A 15,509-nucleotide genomic window follows, 5' to 3' on the forward strand; every position below is an offset into this window, starting at 1 on the left:
TTCATATTTCAATGTAATTGCATTGTGCGTTGAAAGCGGTGAAGGTGTGAATACTCATTAGCCCATTTATAAGGACTGTTTGCTTCAGATGTTTTCAAATAGAATATTCTTAAATGTGATTTAACAAATTTTAAACGTTAAAATTTACATTGGAATAAACTTTAAAAAAAATGACAAACAAGAGCAAATGTATTTTATTCTTTCCACCAGGTATTTGTGTGTGAGCTTGACTTTCAGTCAAAAAATATGATACAAAAAGGGAGTGGGGGGAGGGTATTACGTTTATCTGGTGGATTGTACAGTTTCCGTGATCGATCAAAGGTTACCTTGATACTAATTATCTCTCGTCGTTAATATCGCACACATCGAAGTTTTTTTTTCTAGTTCATCATGCGTCATGTTTATCCCGATTATTTAAATGGCATATATTAGTCTAAATATTGTAGATTGAAGTACGATTAACAAGCCGATGAAAGCGCTTTGATATAACAGTATGGCGGTTAGTGGCGGCAAAAACCCATCACTTGTGTCCAGGTAAATGCTGTTTATGAAAGTACGCAAGATGCTCGAGGGTATATATCATAATATGACAGATTTCCAAACGTACGTATATTAAACGTAGTCCGATACTGTCAACTATACTCGTCATAAATATGCAAATTATAAAATTATAACTAGATTACAACACAATTGTTTCAAAATACCCTATACATGTAAAGCTTTGATATGTGTAAGAATGTTTGAATTGCATAAAGATTTGTTTAGCAAGAAATAAAATTAACGAATTGCAATTTTGATTTATTATAAGAATCAAAGATAACATCTCAAACGTGTCAACTGACCAAAGCAAATCTGTGGTGTCTTTGTATCGGCCGACATTCAGAGAAGAAGTGCGGCTGCTGAAGTATATTTCTCTCGTTCCGCCGATGACACATTCAGATTTTAATGAGTGGTTTTGTAGATATTAGTGAATCAAATAAAGTTCCATTCTTATGATTAAAGATTAGTTTCTATTAGTTCAGACCAAGATAGCGATAAGTTTATTGAATGTTAATGATGTGTTCAGTAAGAATGGTAAGTGATTCATTGAGTTCTTAGCACAAACATATAAATTACCATTAGGAAACAAAGTTCATTCACATGATATAACATATAACATTTTCTCCCACCTCAGATAAGTAGATCCAATAATTTAACATTGCTAGAAATTTTTATCTTGCCCACGGGCGAAGATAAAATGCCCGTATGGCACTACTTTTTAATGGTCACCACATTGTAATTACCTCCCTTGTTGAAGACTGTCGTCTATAGCATCATCGAAATCTTGTCTTATGGCAATATTTAGAACACTTATTAAGTAATTCTCGCTTTAAATGTCACCATATAACAGTTTTCACGCACCTTTCATGAAATAATGTTTCACTCTTCTTAGAACTATTTAAAGACCGATCTGACTATTAACATAATCTGAATCACTGCGCGCATATCCATGACAACCACGATTTTCCGCATATACATATGCAATTATTTTCACTAAGCACAAGAGAGTTCCAGCAAAATATACATTTTAACTTAATTTTGTTTAACTGAGGTGGGAGAAAAAGCATCTACCATAGCTGCTCGTGTAAGATAGGTTCATCCCAACCCTCGCGCACGGTGTTTTGCGGAAACTCGGTAAACCTCGTTTCCGCTAAACACCATACGCTTGGGTCGGAATGAACCTATCTTGCACTCTCGGCCATGGAAGATACTTATAATCTCACCAAGATGACGAAAAGCACTAATCGTTAAATTTAGATGGGTTCCTTTTTGCACAGTTTCCTTTATATTCCTTTTAGTTGAATTAGAATGTAGAGCATGCACGTTTTCGTTTTGTCAATGAGTGCAGTGGTCACTTGGTCATTTGTGAAAATATGACGCATAAATAATTCGATGTGTTGTCGCGCATATCTCTAAACGTGTGAGAGCCATGGTCATGAAACAGGAATATTAACCAGCTGTAGAATGTGTGCACTTATGGTATTATGTGTGACTACTTCCAGAACGAGTAGAGCAATGGTCTCTGATTTACCTAAAATTGCGGATAAAGCATGAATCCTCGAGTCACACCTATCTCGATAAATATTTCGTGATGCATATTCACTATGGCGAAAAAGTGACATTCAACGACAATGACTGCATATGGCTTCTACACACGGCTAAAGAAAATCAAATCTTCTGATTTCAAAACCTCAATAAGATACACCACATTTGTTTTAAATGGCATAAACTACCAAAATTGATAGGTTATAGTCAATGAAATAGCAAACCTTATTTGCACAATTAGGTTCAATATTTCCAACTTTCATTTTTATCAGTTTACAAACGTTTTTTATGTTCCTTTTAATATTCGAGGAATGAATTTTAAAAAACATGAATCTGTGCTTAAATGGCCCTAGCCATTTCGCTGGATTAATTTACAATTCTTAGCAGGATAAGCAAAATAAAATCACTGCATTTGACCTTCATCAGATGTAAACTTTCCGGTTTCCAGTTGCACCCGTTACCGAAACACAGAGGTCAAACTATTTACGCTTTTATTTTATCAATAGTTCCGTTAAAATCCCTTAAAGATTTGATTCTGTAAGATTTTACCTATCCGTCACCATGATTATTTACGTGAAAAATGATGTCAGTGGTAAACGAGCTCGTCATCGTGGGGCAATTATGCCATGATCGCCTTCACCTGCCGTGATAATCTCACAGGTGGAAACGATTATTATTTGAGCGAGAACGAGTTTTTTTATAGTAAAATGTTACTATGTATAGTAATATGTGTATTTTACTTTTGTAAGCATCCAAATAATCTCATACACAGAACAAATATCTCCAGTTACGTTTGATAAAATCAAGTTATTAAACATATGTATTTATTTAAAAAATAATAATATTCGAACATCGTTTAAGGGCTCAAAATTATTAAAATATTTATATTATATTGTATAAATATACTATTTATCCGTTTCCAATGTTAACGATGACTTCAAAAAAATGGTTCATAAAATGTCAATAATTTGTATTTTATATGACTTCAAAAAAATGGTTCATAAAATGTCAATAATTTGTATTTTATATTAAAATAAATAAACAATTATTGATATAGCATTCCCTTTTACCAATCCCACTTATCAATAACTTTAGTTTATTTGATGTCGTGCAACCGTCATTTCTCATTTATATGGATCTTTGAAATTGAATGTGGAGTGGAAGCAACCCTTTTAAATACGTTTTGGATACTTTATCTTTAATGACACAAGTGCGTTAGAAATTATCAAATACTCGAATAGACAAAATACGTATATGCATATTGTACATCATAATGATATGCATTTTGAAGACTAGGAACCAGGGACCAGGATTACCAACAGTTTCAAGTCAAAGTCTAGACTCAAATTCTGAAAAAAAACACTAAATAACAAAGAATTATCATTATTTCATATGATTTACACACAACTGATGTGAATAATTGTACAATTTCAAATAGTTTTAATTCGATCTTTATTGAACGATTTTGTTTTAAAATGAACAAAAACGAGCATTGTCAAATTTCTTCTTTACTTTTAGTAAACAAGTTCATTCATTTCCTTTTGAATGACCATGACTATTTTATTCTGTTTATTCTGTTTATATCATATATAATAATAACAGCACTAATTCAATAAAACGTTAGAAAATTTCATTTATGACGTCAAGTCAAAACTTTAAACACTAGTTATATTTATCAAAAGTATATGATGACGTCTTTTTATTTTATTTATTTATTTTTATTTAAGAAAAACCTAGCTTTACGCCAGGCGAAGTTCACGAACGGAAATAGTTTTTCTAGATCGGGAATGAAATTAATTACGACTGAAATCAACAAATTTTCTGTTTCTTTTATGCTCTTTGAAAGAGTGTTTTCTATGCTGTTTAACGTGCAACGCCCCTCACGCAAATCTATAGCTGATGATGTAGCTGTCAATTATTTCCGTTTCGAGGATAAAAAAAACTTCTCCCGATAGTTTATTATTAACACTTTTTCAGTGCAAATATTTAATAAATATTAATTAATGAACTTTTATTAACGATCTTTGTTCAAAAAGTAACGAAGCACTTTTGAATTAAACAGGGCATTTTTACCCGACCAAACTTCTACGCCGCCATTCATTGGATGAAAATTTGAAAGGTCGAACGTGTTAGCAAATCCATCGCGGATAATCATTCGAAAAAAAACAACATTTTTTTTTAAGTTTGAGAGTTTGTTCAATGATACATGGGTTTTCAGTTTCCCTCGCTGTCAGTGACCAGTCTGATTGGCTTGAAGACATGTCGTTTTCCAGGTAAAGCGCTTTGTTGTTGACAAATCATGAAGCCTTGGTGGGGTAAACAATGCATCAGTTAATCTGTGAATTGTTGTGTGAAATTGTTTATTTCCAAATATATCCTATTATATATATTTAAACTTAGGCAACATATTCTGAGTCAGAAGTGACGTATGTAGTTTTATCAAGGAGAAGTTACTACAATGGATTTTAAAAGTAGTTCTTAGATTTGAGATTTTCACTTCTTAATTTGCAGTGAAAATATATTTTCATTGTTATTTTTACTGTTGTTATTTCACTGATAAAACTCCATATTTTATCGAAAAGTATGAAAAACAACTGTAACGCTATTCATTTAAAAATATTTTTTCTTGCATACCGGTCTTGTGTTTCCGGCCTTAAAACCAGTAGATGACAAACCTGTTTTACACACCCTATGAAAGATGAGTTACCCGCAGCAACGCGCCAGTTCTTATTGCTTTCATTGTATAGTTTATGATAACTATATTAAGCCATATCAATTAAGCGCAATCAAATATTTATGTATGCAAGACTTTTGAATAAAATTGAAAATAAATAATCGTGAAAACGCGATTTTTATAGGAACTATTTGACATCAATAATGGAACCACATAGGTGGAATGTAAAAAAATGAGTAGTCTACGTCAATTTATCCACAAATTGATAGTTTTAGATATGCAAGAAAAAATATAAATCTTTTTTTTCCGGTTCGGATCAAGAATCCGACCCTCGGGCATACTGCATGGCCGGTAACTCGGCAAGCCTCGTAACCTTACGCGCGTGCCCTCGGGTTGGATTACTAGAAATTACTAGAACAATCCGACCCTTGGGCACGCTGCGTAGCCGGTAACTTGGCAAGCCTTGCTACCTGGCAACTCAGGTGCCCTCGGGTCGGAGTTTTCTATCCGGAACGGAAACACATGACATATATTTTCTAGCACACCTTGAATTACATTTTTTGTGAAAAAATACAAAGAAAAGCGCATTTTTGTACATTTCACCAAAAAGCGCGAGCGATGATGTTTACTGACGTCATGACGTGCATAAATATATACTCACTGTATACGTCAATAAGTTCCTTCAGTATCACGTCTTTTAAGGGTAATTTTGATTTGTTTTGAAGGTACATAAATTGTCTCAAGACTGGGGCAGTTGCAATTAGCTCCCCCACACCCATTTATTCTTCTGTTCCTCTCTAAATTACGAAAGTCGTGGTTTAACATGTACTGTTTTTGGAGCTTGGATCAAAGTAATACCACAAATTGTCTTATATGCTCATAACAAGACAAAGTCTTGACCAAATATCAATCAACGCCACCGCTCACTCATAAAAGCACTGTCGCCATGATGCACGTCTTGAGCTTACCTGTATTGACACAGATACCTTTGCACGCTATTAAAAATCTAACACACTTAACTAATGTTATCTGTTATTTACCTGAAACTCATTTGATAAAATGTTGCGGTAAAGTTAGATGCAAACTTATAGCACAAAATTATATAAATTATTTATATGAATGCATGCACTCACATTGTATATTCACCGAAAACGATGTGTTGCTTGTTCCCGTTTCAGTATTTCCTCTTGTGGGATCCATTGTGTTTGTGGCTGTCAGGGTGTACTGGCCTTGGTCGGCGGTGTGCTGGACATTGATCAGGGTCAAATTGGCTCCGGAAACTTGTTCACGGCCCGGAGTTGACCAGGTGTACGTATTCGAGGGCGGATTGGCTGAACTAATGCAGCTGAAAGTGTTGTCTGTGCCCTCCACTAGTATGGCAGTGGTCAAGATAGAAGTTCCACTGATGGTGCATGATGGTGCACTTGAAGGATCTACGGATGAAATAGAAGTAAGATGGCATGTACAGGTAGACTAATTGTGTTTTACAAAATCACTAATAATGGTTCTGTTTATACTATGTTTAAATGGGTAGAAAGATTGTTTCATATAATTCCCAGAACCAATATCAGCGAGCCACAGCCACAGTATGTTACTATAAAAAGTAACGTATTTGTACGAGTTGTTGCGATAATTTGCAAGACGTAAAGGCATGTTAGGCTTCTTGGAGGATCTGCGGTTTAAATATAAGTAAAATTTCTAACATTGTTTAACCGATAAGGCGGTCTGTGCCCTAAACTAGTTAACGTAATATCTATAATTTTGAGACTTTGGAAACAATGCTGTAACAAATCTTCATCAAAAATAGCTGTAACATTCTAAATTTTATTAATATAAAAAATTACATTATGAAAACATTTCATACTTAATATTCAAAGAAAAGGTTTTTTAAGTGACATTGGTGTTTGCACATTTGTGTAAGTCATTAATAATCTAGGATTTTTCAACTGTCCTGTTCATTAAATTTACGAATGTCTATTTTACAGCTGACTTGTAAAATAAGTGTCAATAGTAAAAGGTATCATACACTCAGCATATACATGTTTTCATTAATGTGTGGGACAATGCATGACGATTGCGGATTTTTCAAATGTTTCCTTCATTGACTTTACGTAGAGGTCCTTACGAATGCACTAAAACACACGCAAAAAGTTACAGTTCTTTTTCTGTCATACGAAAAATGAAACTTTTTGGCATTCATTTGGAGTGTAAAACAAACATTCCTCTCGTTTGAAATATTCTTATTTGTAATCATTTTTTACTATTTTTAGAATATAATGCTCTGATGTGTGATAAATTGTATTTCATTTACTGTTTGTTACAAATCATTTTAATTATTATCATAATTTATTTTTGTTTCATTTAAATGTTGATAACTAAATCTTTAATTATGAATAGTGCACTCGAAAACGAAAATTTATCGCTCAAATCCAGAGTCTATGAATTAGAAACCAAGCCCCTTAATGCTGATTCAAGGCAGGATCGCCTTGAACAATATAGCCGACAAAACTGCCTACGACTGTCTGGCTTGGCTGAACTCCTCAAAAAGCGGCATCGTTCAGCGATGTTGTTACTGGCACTGTCGCTGATAACAGTGGAGCTGGAAATATGCGCACCAAACCTCGCGATCATCAAGTTTGTAAGATACAGGGCCCGCAACAACTTGTACACACGCAGTGTAGTGCAAAATGTTAAACGGGCCTACTTTGGTCTATCGATCAGGTCATCTGTTACACGTTATTATGACATTTCTTGCTTTACTGACTTGTAATGATTCGTAATATCAGTAAGAGAGCATTTCTAATCTAGTTTTTTTGTCATGCTATATATATTATATGCATACAACACATATACTTCACCATGTCTTGCCATATTCAATTTCTTTTTTAATTACAGAGTGCATCTTTATCTGTTTAAATGCTATTATTCAGTAATTATGTAAACACTTTTCTGCCTTACTTCTACATGTAAGTAAGTTAATTTGACTTACTAACTAGCATGTATGTTATAGTTACTGTGTTTATCTGTTAGAATGACATGCATTACATTTTGGGGTCTCAGTTACATACTTATACTCTGTAAACACATTTTTTTGCCTTTCGGTAATAAGTTTATAAGTACAGTCGTTATTCAGAGTAACTTAAGTTTACATTTTGATTGTTTAACTTAAAAATGAACTCATTGGACTATCTGCACTTTACTTGTCAAATTATAGTTTTAATACAATACTAAAACCTTGTCTATAGTTACCACGTACAGATGGTAGTGTTTAACTTCCTTTTGTATCAACATACTTCAGATTCTAGTGGAAATGCAATATCTTACATACCTATTTGTAGAATTATGTCCACCAATTACTATCATTCTTCATTATATTTCATGGCATACTCTATGTGCTTGATGGATTTCATTATAAGCTTATGATCAATTAGTCTCTATTTATCTATGTTTCTATCTCTTTCACAGGCGACATTTCCTTATTGGGCTCCTCCCTCACTTAGGATTATAATTGTGATACACGAAACATATTTAATCCACATATAAAGAGCCTCGCCCATAATACTCAATGTTATATGCTTTATACAATTACCTTCAATCCCATCTTCACTGATTGATTCAAGTTATAAGTGTCCTTGTGTAAGGTACAATTATCCACCTAGCATAACCCAACTTCAAACCTGGTATTTGACGTTTTACATGCTAAGCGTTTTTACATCCCTTATCATGTCATACATCACATATATGCTGCTATTAGCTGCAAGTTATATACATCCAAATCCTGGTCCAAACTCAAGACTCACGTCAACATCATCCACCGTATCGTATCTTCTTCTCTGAACTTGTATGGCTACATATCTTTTGTCCACTATAAAGTACAAAGCCTATACCCAAAGGTCGATCTTCTTTAAGCAGAACTAAAAGATTTTCTGAAACGTGGCTCAAAAAAGATCTTCCGTCGTCGGAAATTCTACTGGAATCCTACAAGGAACCGGAACGGAAAGAAAGAGAAGACAATCATGTTGGTGTTGCTTTATATGTAAGAAACAAGATTTTCCACAAAAGACCCGACCTGGACATCATTGGGGTTCACAGTATATAGGTCGGGGGTGTTTTATAGGCCCCCAAATACAACAGCAGCCCAAAACTCATCCATGCTAGACTCAATTTACCTGGCAGTTGACACTGAAATAGAATACATTATTGTAACAGACGATTGTAATGTAACTGCTCGCACTCTATTGTCTGCGGCAAAATCTGAAGTATTTGCGAACAGTTCTCTATGTCCCGGTTACAGCTCTTTAATTGTTTCACCCCTCGAAGTCTCCGCTATACTTAAGTGTTTACCGCTAGGCAAAGGTTGTGGTCCAGATGGCATTAACAATCGAAATCTACGGGAACTTTCAAATGAAATATCTGAACCAATATCTTCATTATTAAATCTATCCATATCAAAGGGTATGTTTTGTTGGATCTGGAAATAGGCTCTGGTAACACCTAACTTCAAATCAGGTGACCCATTCCTAGTTAACACTATCGTCCTAATTCACTCATTAGTACCGTCAGCAAAGTGTTTGAAAGAGTTATTTTCAAACATACTTATAACTACATTCATGATAATATTAGTTATCTTCAATCAGTTTTTACCCGAGGCGATTCGACAATTAACCAACTCACTTTTTATTACTACGTTTTCTGAAGAAGTCGATCAGGGGAAAGAAATAAAGGCAATATTCTGTGACATACGCAAGGCGTTTGACCGCATATGGCATGCTGGACTTATTCATAAACTAAAATCGATCGCTGTATCCGGAAATCTGATAACTTGGTTCGAGTCTAACCTTTCCGTTCGTAGTCAAAGCGTTGTTTTCTCAGGTGTACAATCGCAGTGTAATCTTATTAGTGCCGGTGTTCTGCAAAATTCTATTCCCGGCCCTTGTTATTCTTAATATATATTAATGGTATTGTCTCTGATATCAATGCACAGATTCGGCTTTTTGCTGATGATACAAGCCTTTTCATAATTGTTGACTATCCAGCTGAGGCAGCAACAATACTCAATAATGACTTGAATAAAATAACTACCTGGGCATCCTATTGGGTTGTGAAGTTTAACCCTTAGAACAAAAACATTAACCATATCAAGAAAAACACGTCAAATTCAGCATCCGCCAATACATATGCAAGACGAACAGGTTAATCAAGTAAATCATCATAAACATTAGGGAATTTTTATTTCAAGCGACCTTCGTTGGAGTGCCCAAACTGAGTTCATTAAAACCAAATGTTGGAAGATAATTAATTTTATGCATAAATTGAAATATGTGCTGGATCGTAGATCGCTTGAAACTCTATATATCACTTACATTCGACCTATTTTGGAATATGGAGATATCCTCTTTGACAATTGTACACAACAAGAAAAACAAGGGCTGAGAAAATCCAATAAGAATCCGCAAAAATCACTACTGGTGCAACCAAACTTGTATCTATAGCTAAATTAATGAAGGAAATAGGACGGGAAACACGACATCGACGTAACAAGCACAAACTAATTATGTTCTGCAAAATGAAAAATCATCTCGCTCCAGCGTATCACTGTGATCTAGTCCCTTAAACCGTCGGCAGCTCTAATAACTATTGGTTGCGCAACACAGATCCTTATTAGCATATTCCAGCCCGCACATCCTACCATAATTATTCTGTAATCCGAAGCTTTAATGCGGTCAGTTTTCGAAGTGCAGACACTATTTGATCATTCACAAATATGTTAACAGCAACATTCCCGAACGTACCTTATTACTTTTATCACGGCGATATATCACTTCAAGTATTGCACATGCGACTTCGTACTAACTGCAGTGCTTTAGCTGCGGATCTCTTTTCGAAAAACATCGTTGAAAATCCAAACTGTATCAACTATGGCGTTGTAGAAAACTGTCACCACTATTTCCATATTTGTACACGTTTTTCCATTAAACGGATGCAGCTACTGGCTGGCATTTCGAATTTCTGCTCCCCATCTTTAAACACAATGTTGTTTGGAAACTAACCACTAAGTTCCGAATCCAATAAGTCTTTATTCAATTCGGTTCACACACTTATAAGGAAAACAAAAAGGTTTTAGTCGCCCAGTCCTCCTACTTTCATGCTCTCGCTTGTTCTCCAACCTTTTACGCTATTATCATACACTATACTTCATGCAGTTATCCATTCTTTTACGTAACGGTGAAAATATTTCCTCTAAAACATTATATTCTATGATTTAACTTGTTTTAGTTTAACATCACCACCTATAAAAACTGTGTTAAACTGCATTATCCGAAAGCCATGATATGCTCACACTTCGCAATTCATTAACTGTTGGAAAGGGCTCTCATTAGTTGTTTATCTTCTTCCAGCCCAATCCTTATATTGATTATTTTGTATACCATTGTATATGTTTATTCTATGAAATAAAATATGTTTAAACCAATTATGAATATGTTTTAGTTTATAGGATATAGGATATTTGGTGATACATTTTTTTTGTTATAGGTTGGCAAAACCGGACGGGCGTTCGCGTGTCGTTTTGCGTTAAGTTTTTCCGTATCCAAATATAACAGTTTTTATTCCATCTTAATTAAACTTAGTCAGTATGTGTTTCAGCATGCTATTTATGACCAGCGTGAATATGGGTAATCTCGGGTCAAAAACTAGGTCACTAAGTCAAATATTTAGACATAGTTTTGTGTAAAATTTCCTAATGCCTTTCATAAAGCTAACAGTGTTATCCATATTGCAAAAACTCAGTAAGAATAGTTTTCAGCATGATATTTAGGACAAGTAGAAATACATAAATATCAGTATGAATACGGCTCATCAGCATTTACTCTTTCCTCTATAAACAAACATTCTGCTGCATAATCGCATTTGTCAAAACAAAAAACCGGGTTTTATGCGTTGACCTCGTTAGCATTAATAAGAAATACATTATATATAACACACCATGATATAGCAGTTGTACATAATTGAGTAACATCCCCTATGGCCTTAATTTTAATGAATATGTATTCGAAGTTAACGTTTCCTTTCAAAAAGTATGCCTTTGCTTTAAAGGTGAAATAGATCATGCCATTTTTCCGGAATGATATAACTGCTTGAAAAGCAGTTTAATGCAAACATATTTTTAATTATAAAAACACGGTTTATACAGAGTTATGTCTTAATTGAGTATATAAGATTGCGCATGTTATCTATCGAATAAAACACTGTTTTTTTTAACTTAGTGTCACTTACATAGAACTTGAAGAGTGATGGTTGTTTTTTTTGTCTTAACAACCGCTGTCCCTCCAGTAGGTAACAACGTGTTCCTTGCTGTACACGTTACACCTCCAGCGTGTGTGGTCTGCACACTGGCCAGTGTGAGCGTGGATCCATTTTGTGGGCCTACACCAGGGTACGTCCACGTGTAACTGGGGCTCGGGTTGCCCGTGCCGTTGCAGTTTAGCGTCGTGGAACGCCCGGATATTACCCGTACATGGGATGTAACTTCGAAACCCTTGTAGTATACTTTCGGAGTGGACGGTTCATCTGTAAATATAGCTTAAATATTACAAAACAAATATACATCCTGGGTGTTGGGATGATGCCAAGTTCTAGGGTGACTATGCTAAAATACATTTTGTTATTATTATATGCTTATTATTTTCCTTTTTTATATTTAAAATATCTTTATTATAGTTTTTACGTATTGATAAAATTGTTGTCTATGGGATTGATTTATACGTGGGAGGTTTAGACGGCATCCAAATTCTTATCTCATTTTATCTGGAGTTACCATATATTCACCAGAAATTAGTATTCAATAAAAATCCAACAATGCAGACACATATCCTTACTGAATAAATAGAACCTACAGCCAGATACTGCCGTTTTAATACACGCTCTTGTATGTCGGCTAATGTAGGCAAGAATAAAACGAAGATGACATAACGTCAAAAATTATATAAACTTCTTTTCCATCTAAGACATCACAAGACGGTTACAGCCACATGTCCGGAAGATCTGTAAGACAAGTCCTTTGTGTGTCGACTATAATTAGCAAGTATACTAAACAGGTCACTACAAGTAAAATATATAAAGAACACCTTAGCCTTAGAAAACACTATGTCGATCCCTGCCGTTCTTGGCCTGGCAATGCACGATCTGTTTTATGTTATATAACAAAAGTTATAACAAATACAATACAAACTTACACTGAACATCTAATACAACACTAGAGGAGTACAGCCAATCCCCGCCGTTGTTTGCCTTGCAGTACACGCCCACTTCCTGATCGTTTTTCTGCACAGTCAAATTCAGTGTACCGCTAGTCCTAACGAAAGTGCCACTTGCGATTGAGTCTGTCTTCATCCCGGAAGTTATCTTAGTGTCATCGGCCCTATCCTCTGTGCCGTTATTCTTGTACCACTCTATAGTGGCCTTGGGGTTTCCGTCCGATGTTATACAACGAAACTGCCTGTTTGTGTTTTGTATGACGTACACGGGGCTGAATGCCGGTTCCATAGACACCGCAGTAATACCGACTGTAAACAAAGAAATTATTCTTTACTATTGGGACCATCTAATTGACAAGCGTACAACAAACTATTCAATCACACATTTCAGATTATAAGTTTCCATGGCCGAGAGTGAAAGAAAGGTTCATCCCAACCCAAGCGTAGGGTTTATATCGGAAACGAAATTAACCGAGTTTCCTTAGAGCACCATGTGCGAGGATTGGGATGAACCTATCTTACACGAGCGGCTATGGTAGATGTTTTTTCTCCTACCTCAGTAAATCAGAATAAAGTTAAAATGTATTTTTTCGATGGAACTCTTTTTCGCGTAGTGAAAATAATTTGTGTATCGTTATATGATCATTCGTGGTTGTCATGGATATGCGCGCAGTGATTCGGATTATGTTAATAGGCAAATCGTTCTTTAAATAGCTCTGAGGAGAATGCAGCATTATTTATTAGATGCAGCGTAAAAACTTTTTTATGGTGCCATTCGAAGCGTGAAATTACTAATTTTAATTTTAAACAAGGGAGGTCATTGTGTGATGACAATAACAAAGGAGTTCCATACAGGTAATTGTTTTATATTTGCCCGTTGGCAAGATTATAAGTAACTTCCATGGCCGAGAGTGTAAGATAGGTTCATCCCGACCCGAGCGTAGGGTGATTTGCAGAAACGAAATAACAAAATAAAGTAAAAGTGTATTTTTTGCTGGAACTCTTTTTTGCGTAGTGAAAATAAATGCGTTTGGATATGTGATCATTCGTGGTTGTTATGGATATGCGCGCAGTAATTCAGATTATGTTAATATTCAAATCAGTCTTAAAATATTGCTAAGAAGAGTGCAGCATTAATTCTCAAATGTGCGTGAAAACTTTTTTGATACTGTCATTTGAAGATAGAAATAATTAATAAGCATTCCAAATATTGTCACAATACAAGGTTTCCATAATGCTTCAGACAACAGTCTTCAACAAGAGAGGTAATTGTGTGATGACAATAGATAAAGGAGTTATATACGGGTACTTGTTTTCTCCTTGCCCGTGGGCAAGATAAGAATTTCTAGCATGGTTAAATCTTTGGATCTACTTATGCACCAGTCAATTGTAACCACGGCCCCCCAAGGTCCGGGGGTATACCGGGGATAGCCGGGGAAATGGGCCGTGTTTTTACCTTTCCGGTGGCCCCACAGTGCCGGGTAAATTCGGTGGATTTGTCTTCCCGCCAGATATAGGGGGAATGGGCCTTACCAGGGTCCCTGGGGTGCGGAGGCATTTGGCGAGGATTTTACCAACAGCTCTTCCCCGCAGGGCGGGGATATTGCCCGGGCTTGGCTGGACCGAAAGTCAAAGCCCCCGCTATTCCCCGGATCTAGGGGCCGTGGTTACAATTGACTGGTGCATTATTTGAGGTGTGAGAAAGTGATTCTTATCCATGTTTCTATAAAACTTAAATAGATAATGCCTAAACGTAGCAATAAAGATGTTAATTAATAAAAATAAGTGTTGAGACACTCTCGTTAAGGGTATATTTAAATTCAATCTGCCACATCAATGTTAAACTTAATATTCGGTCGAAGGTGTGAAGCATTCGATACAATATACTGCAAAAAAGGAGCCATTCGATTAAAAGCACAACATCGCCATGAGCTACTCGATATGATATACTACCTGAAATGAGCCACTCGATATATTATTTTGCCCGAAAGAATCACACGATATAATAACATGATCCAGTCGATCAAATGCATAACATTGGAATGAGTCACTCGATATTCTAAACTATCTAAAATGAGCCACTTGATATTTTATACTACCTGGAATGAGCCAATCGATAGTATATACTACCTGGAATGAGCCACTTGATATAATATACTACAAGGAATGAGCCACTTGATATAATATACTACCTGGAATGAGGCACTTGATATTTTATACTACCTGGAATGAGCCAATCGATGTTATAAACGACCTGCAATGAGCCACTAGATATTATATACTACCTGCAATGAGCCACTTGATTTTATATACTACATGGAATGAGCCACTTCATATTATATACTACAAGGAAAGAGCCACTCGATATTATATACTACAAGGAATGAGCCACTCGATATTATATACTACAAGGAATGAGTCACTCGATATTATATACTACAAGGAATGAGCCACTCGATATTATATACTACAAGGAATGAGCCACTCGATATTAT

At 35.4% G+C, this 15,509-nt stretch overlaps 1 protein-coding gene across 1 annotated transcript in view; it reads right to left on the minus strand.

Moving 5' to 3' along the window:
* LOC128236189 (hemicentin-1-like) overlaps positions 1 to 15,509 on the minus strand; it is an 89,048-nt gene that overhangs the window by 52,179 nt on the left and 21,360 nt on the right. The window contains exons 3-5 of the mRNA XM_052951079.1: positions 12,994 to 13,323; positions 12,035 to 12,328; positions 5,893 to 6,192 (exon numbers count right to left, since the gene is read on the minus strand). Coding sequence (XP_052807039.1) covers positions 5,893 to 6,192; positions 12,035 to 12,328; positions 12,994 to 13,323 — 924 coding nt within the window. The remainder of the gene's footprint in view (positions 1 to 5,892; positions 6,193 to 12,034; positions 12,329 to 12,993; positions 13,324 to 15,509) is intronic.

The sequence above is a fragment of the Mya arenaria genome, chromosome 5 (assembly GCF_026914265.1).
Source record: "Mya arenaria isolate MELC-2E11 chromosome 5, ASM2691426v1".
NCBI classification, from domain to species: domain Eukaryota; kingdom Metazoa; phylum Mollusca; class Bivalvia; order Myida; family Myidae; genus Mya; species Mya arenaria.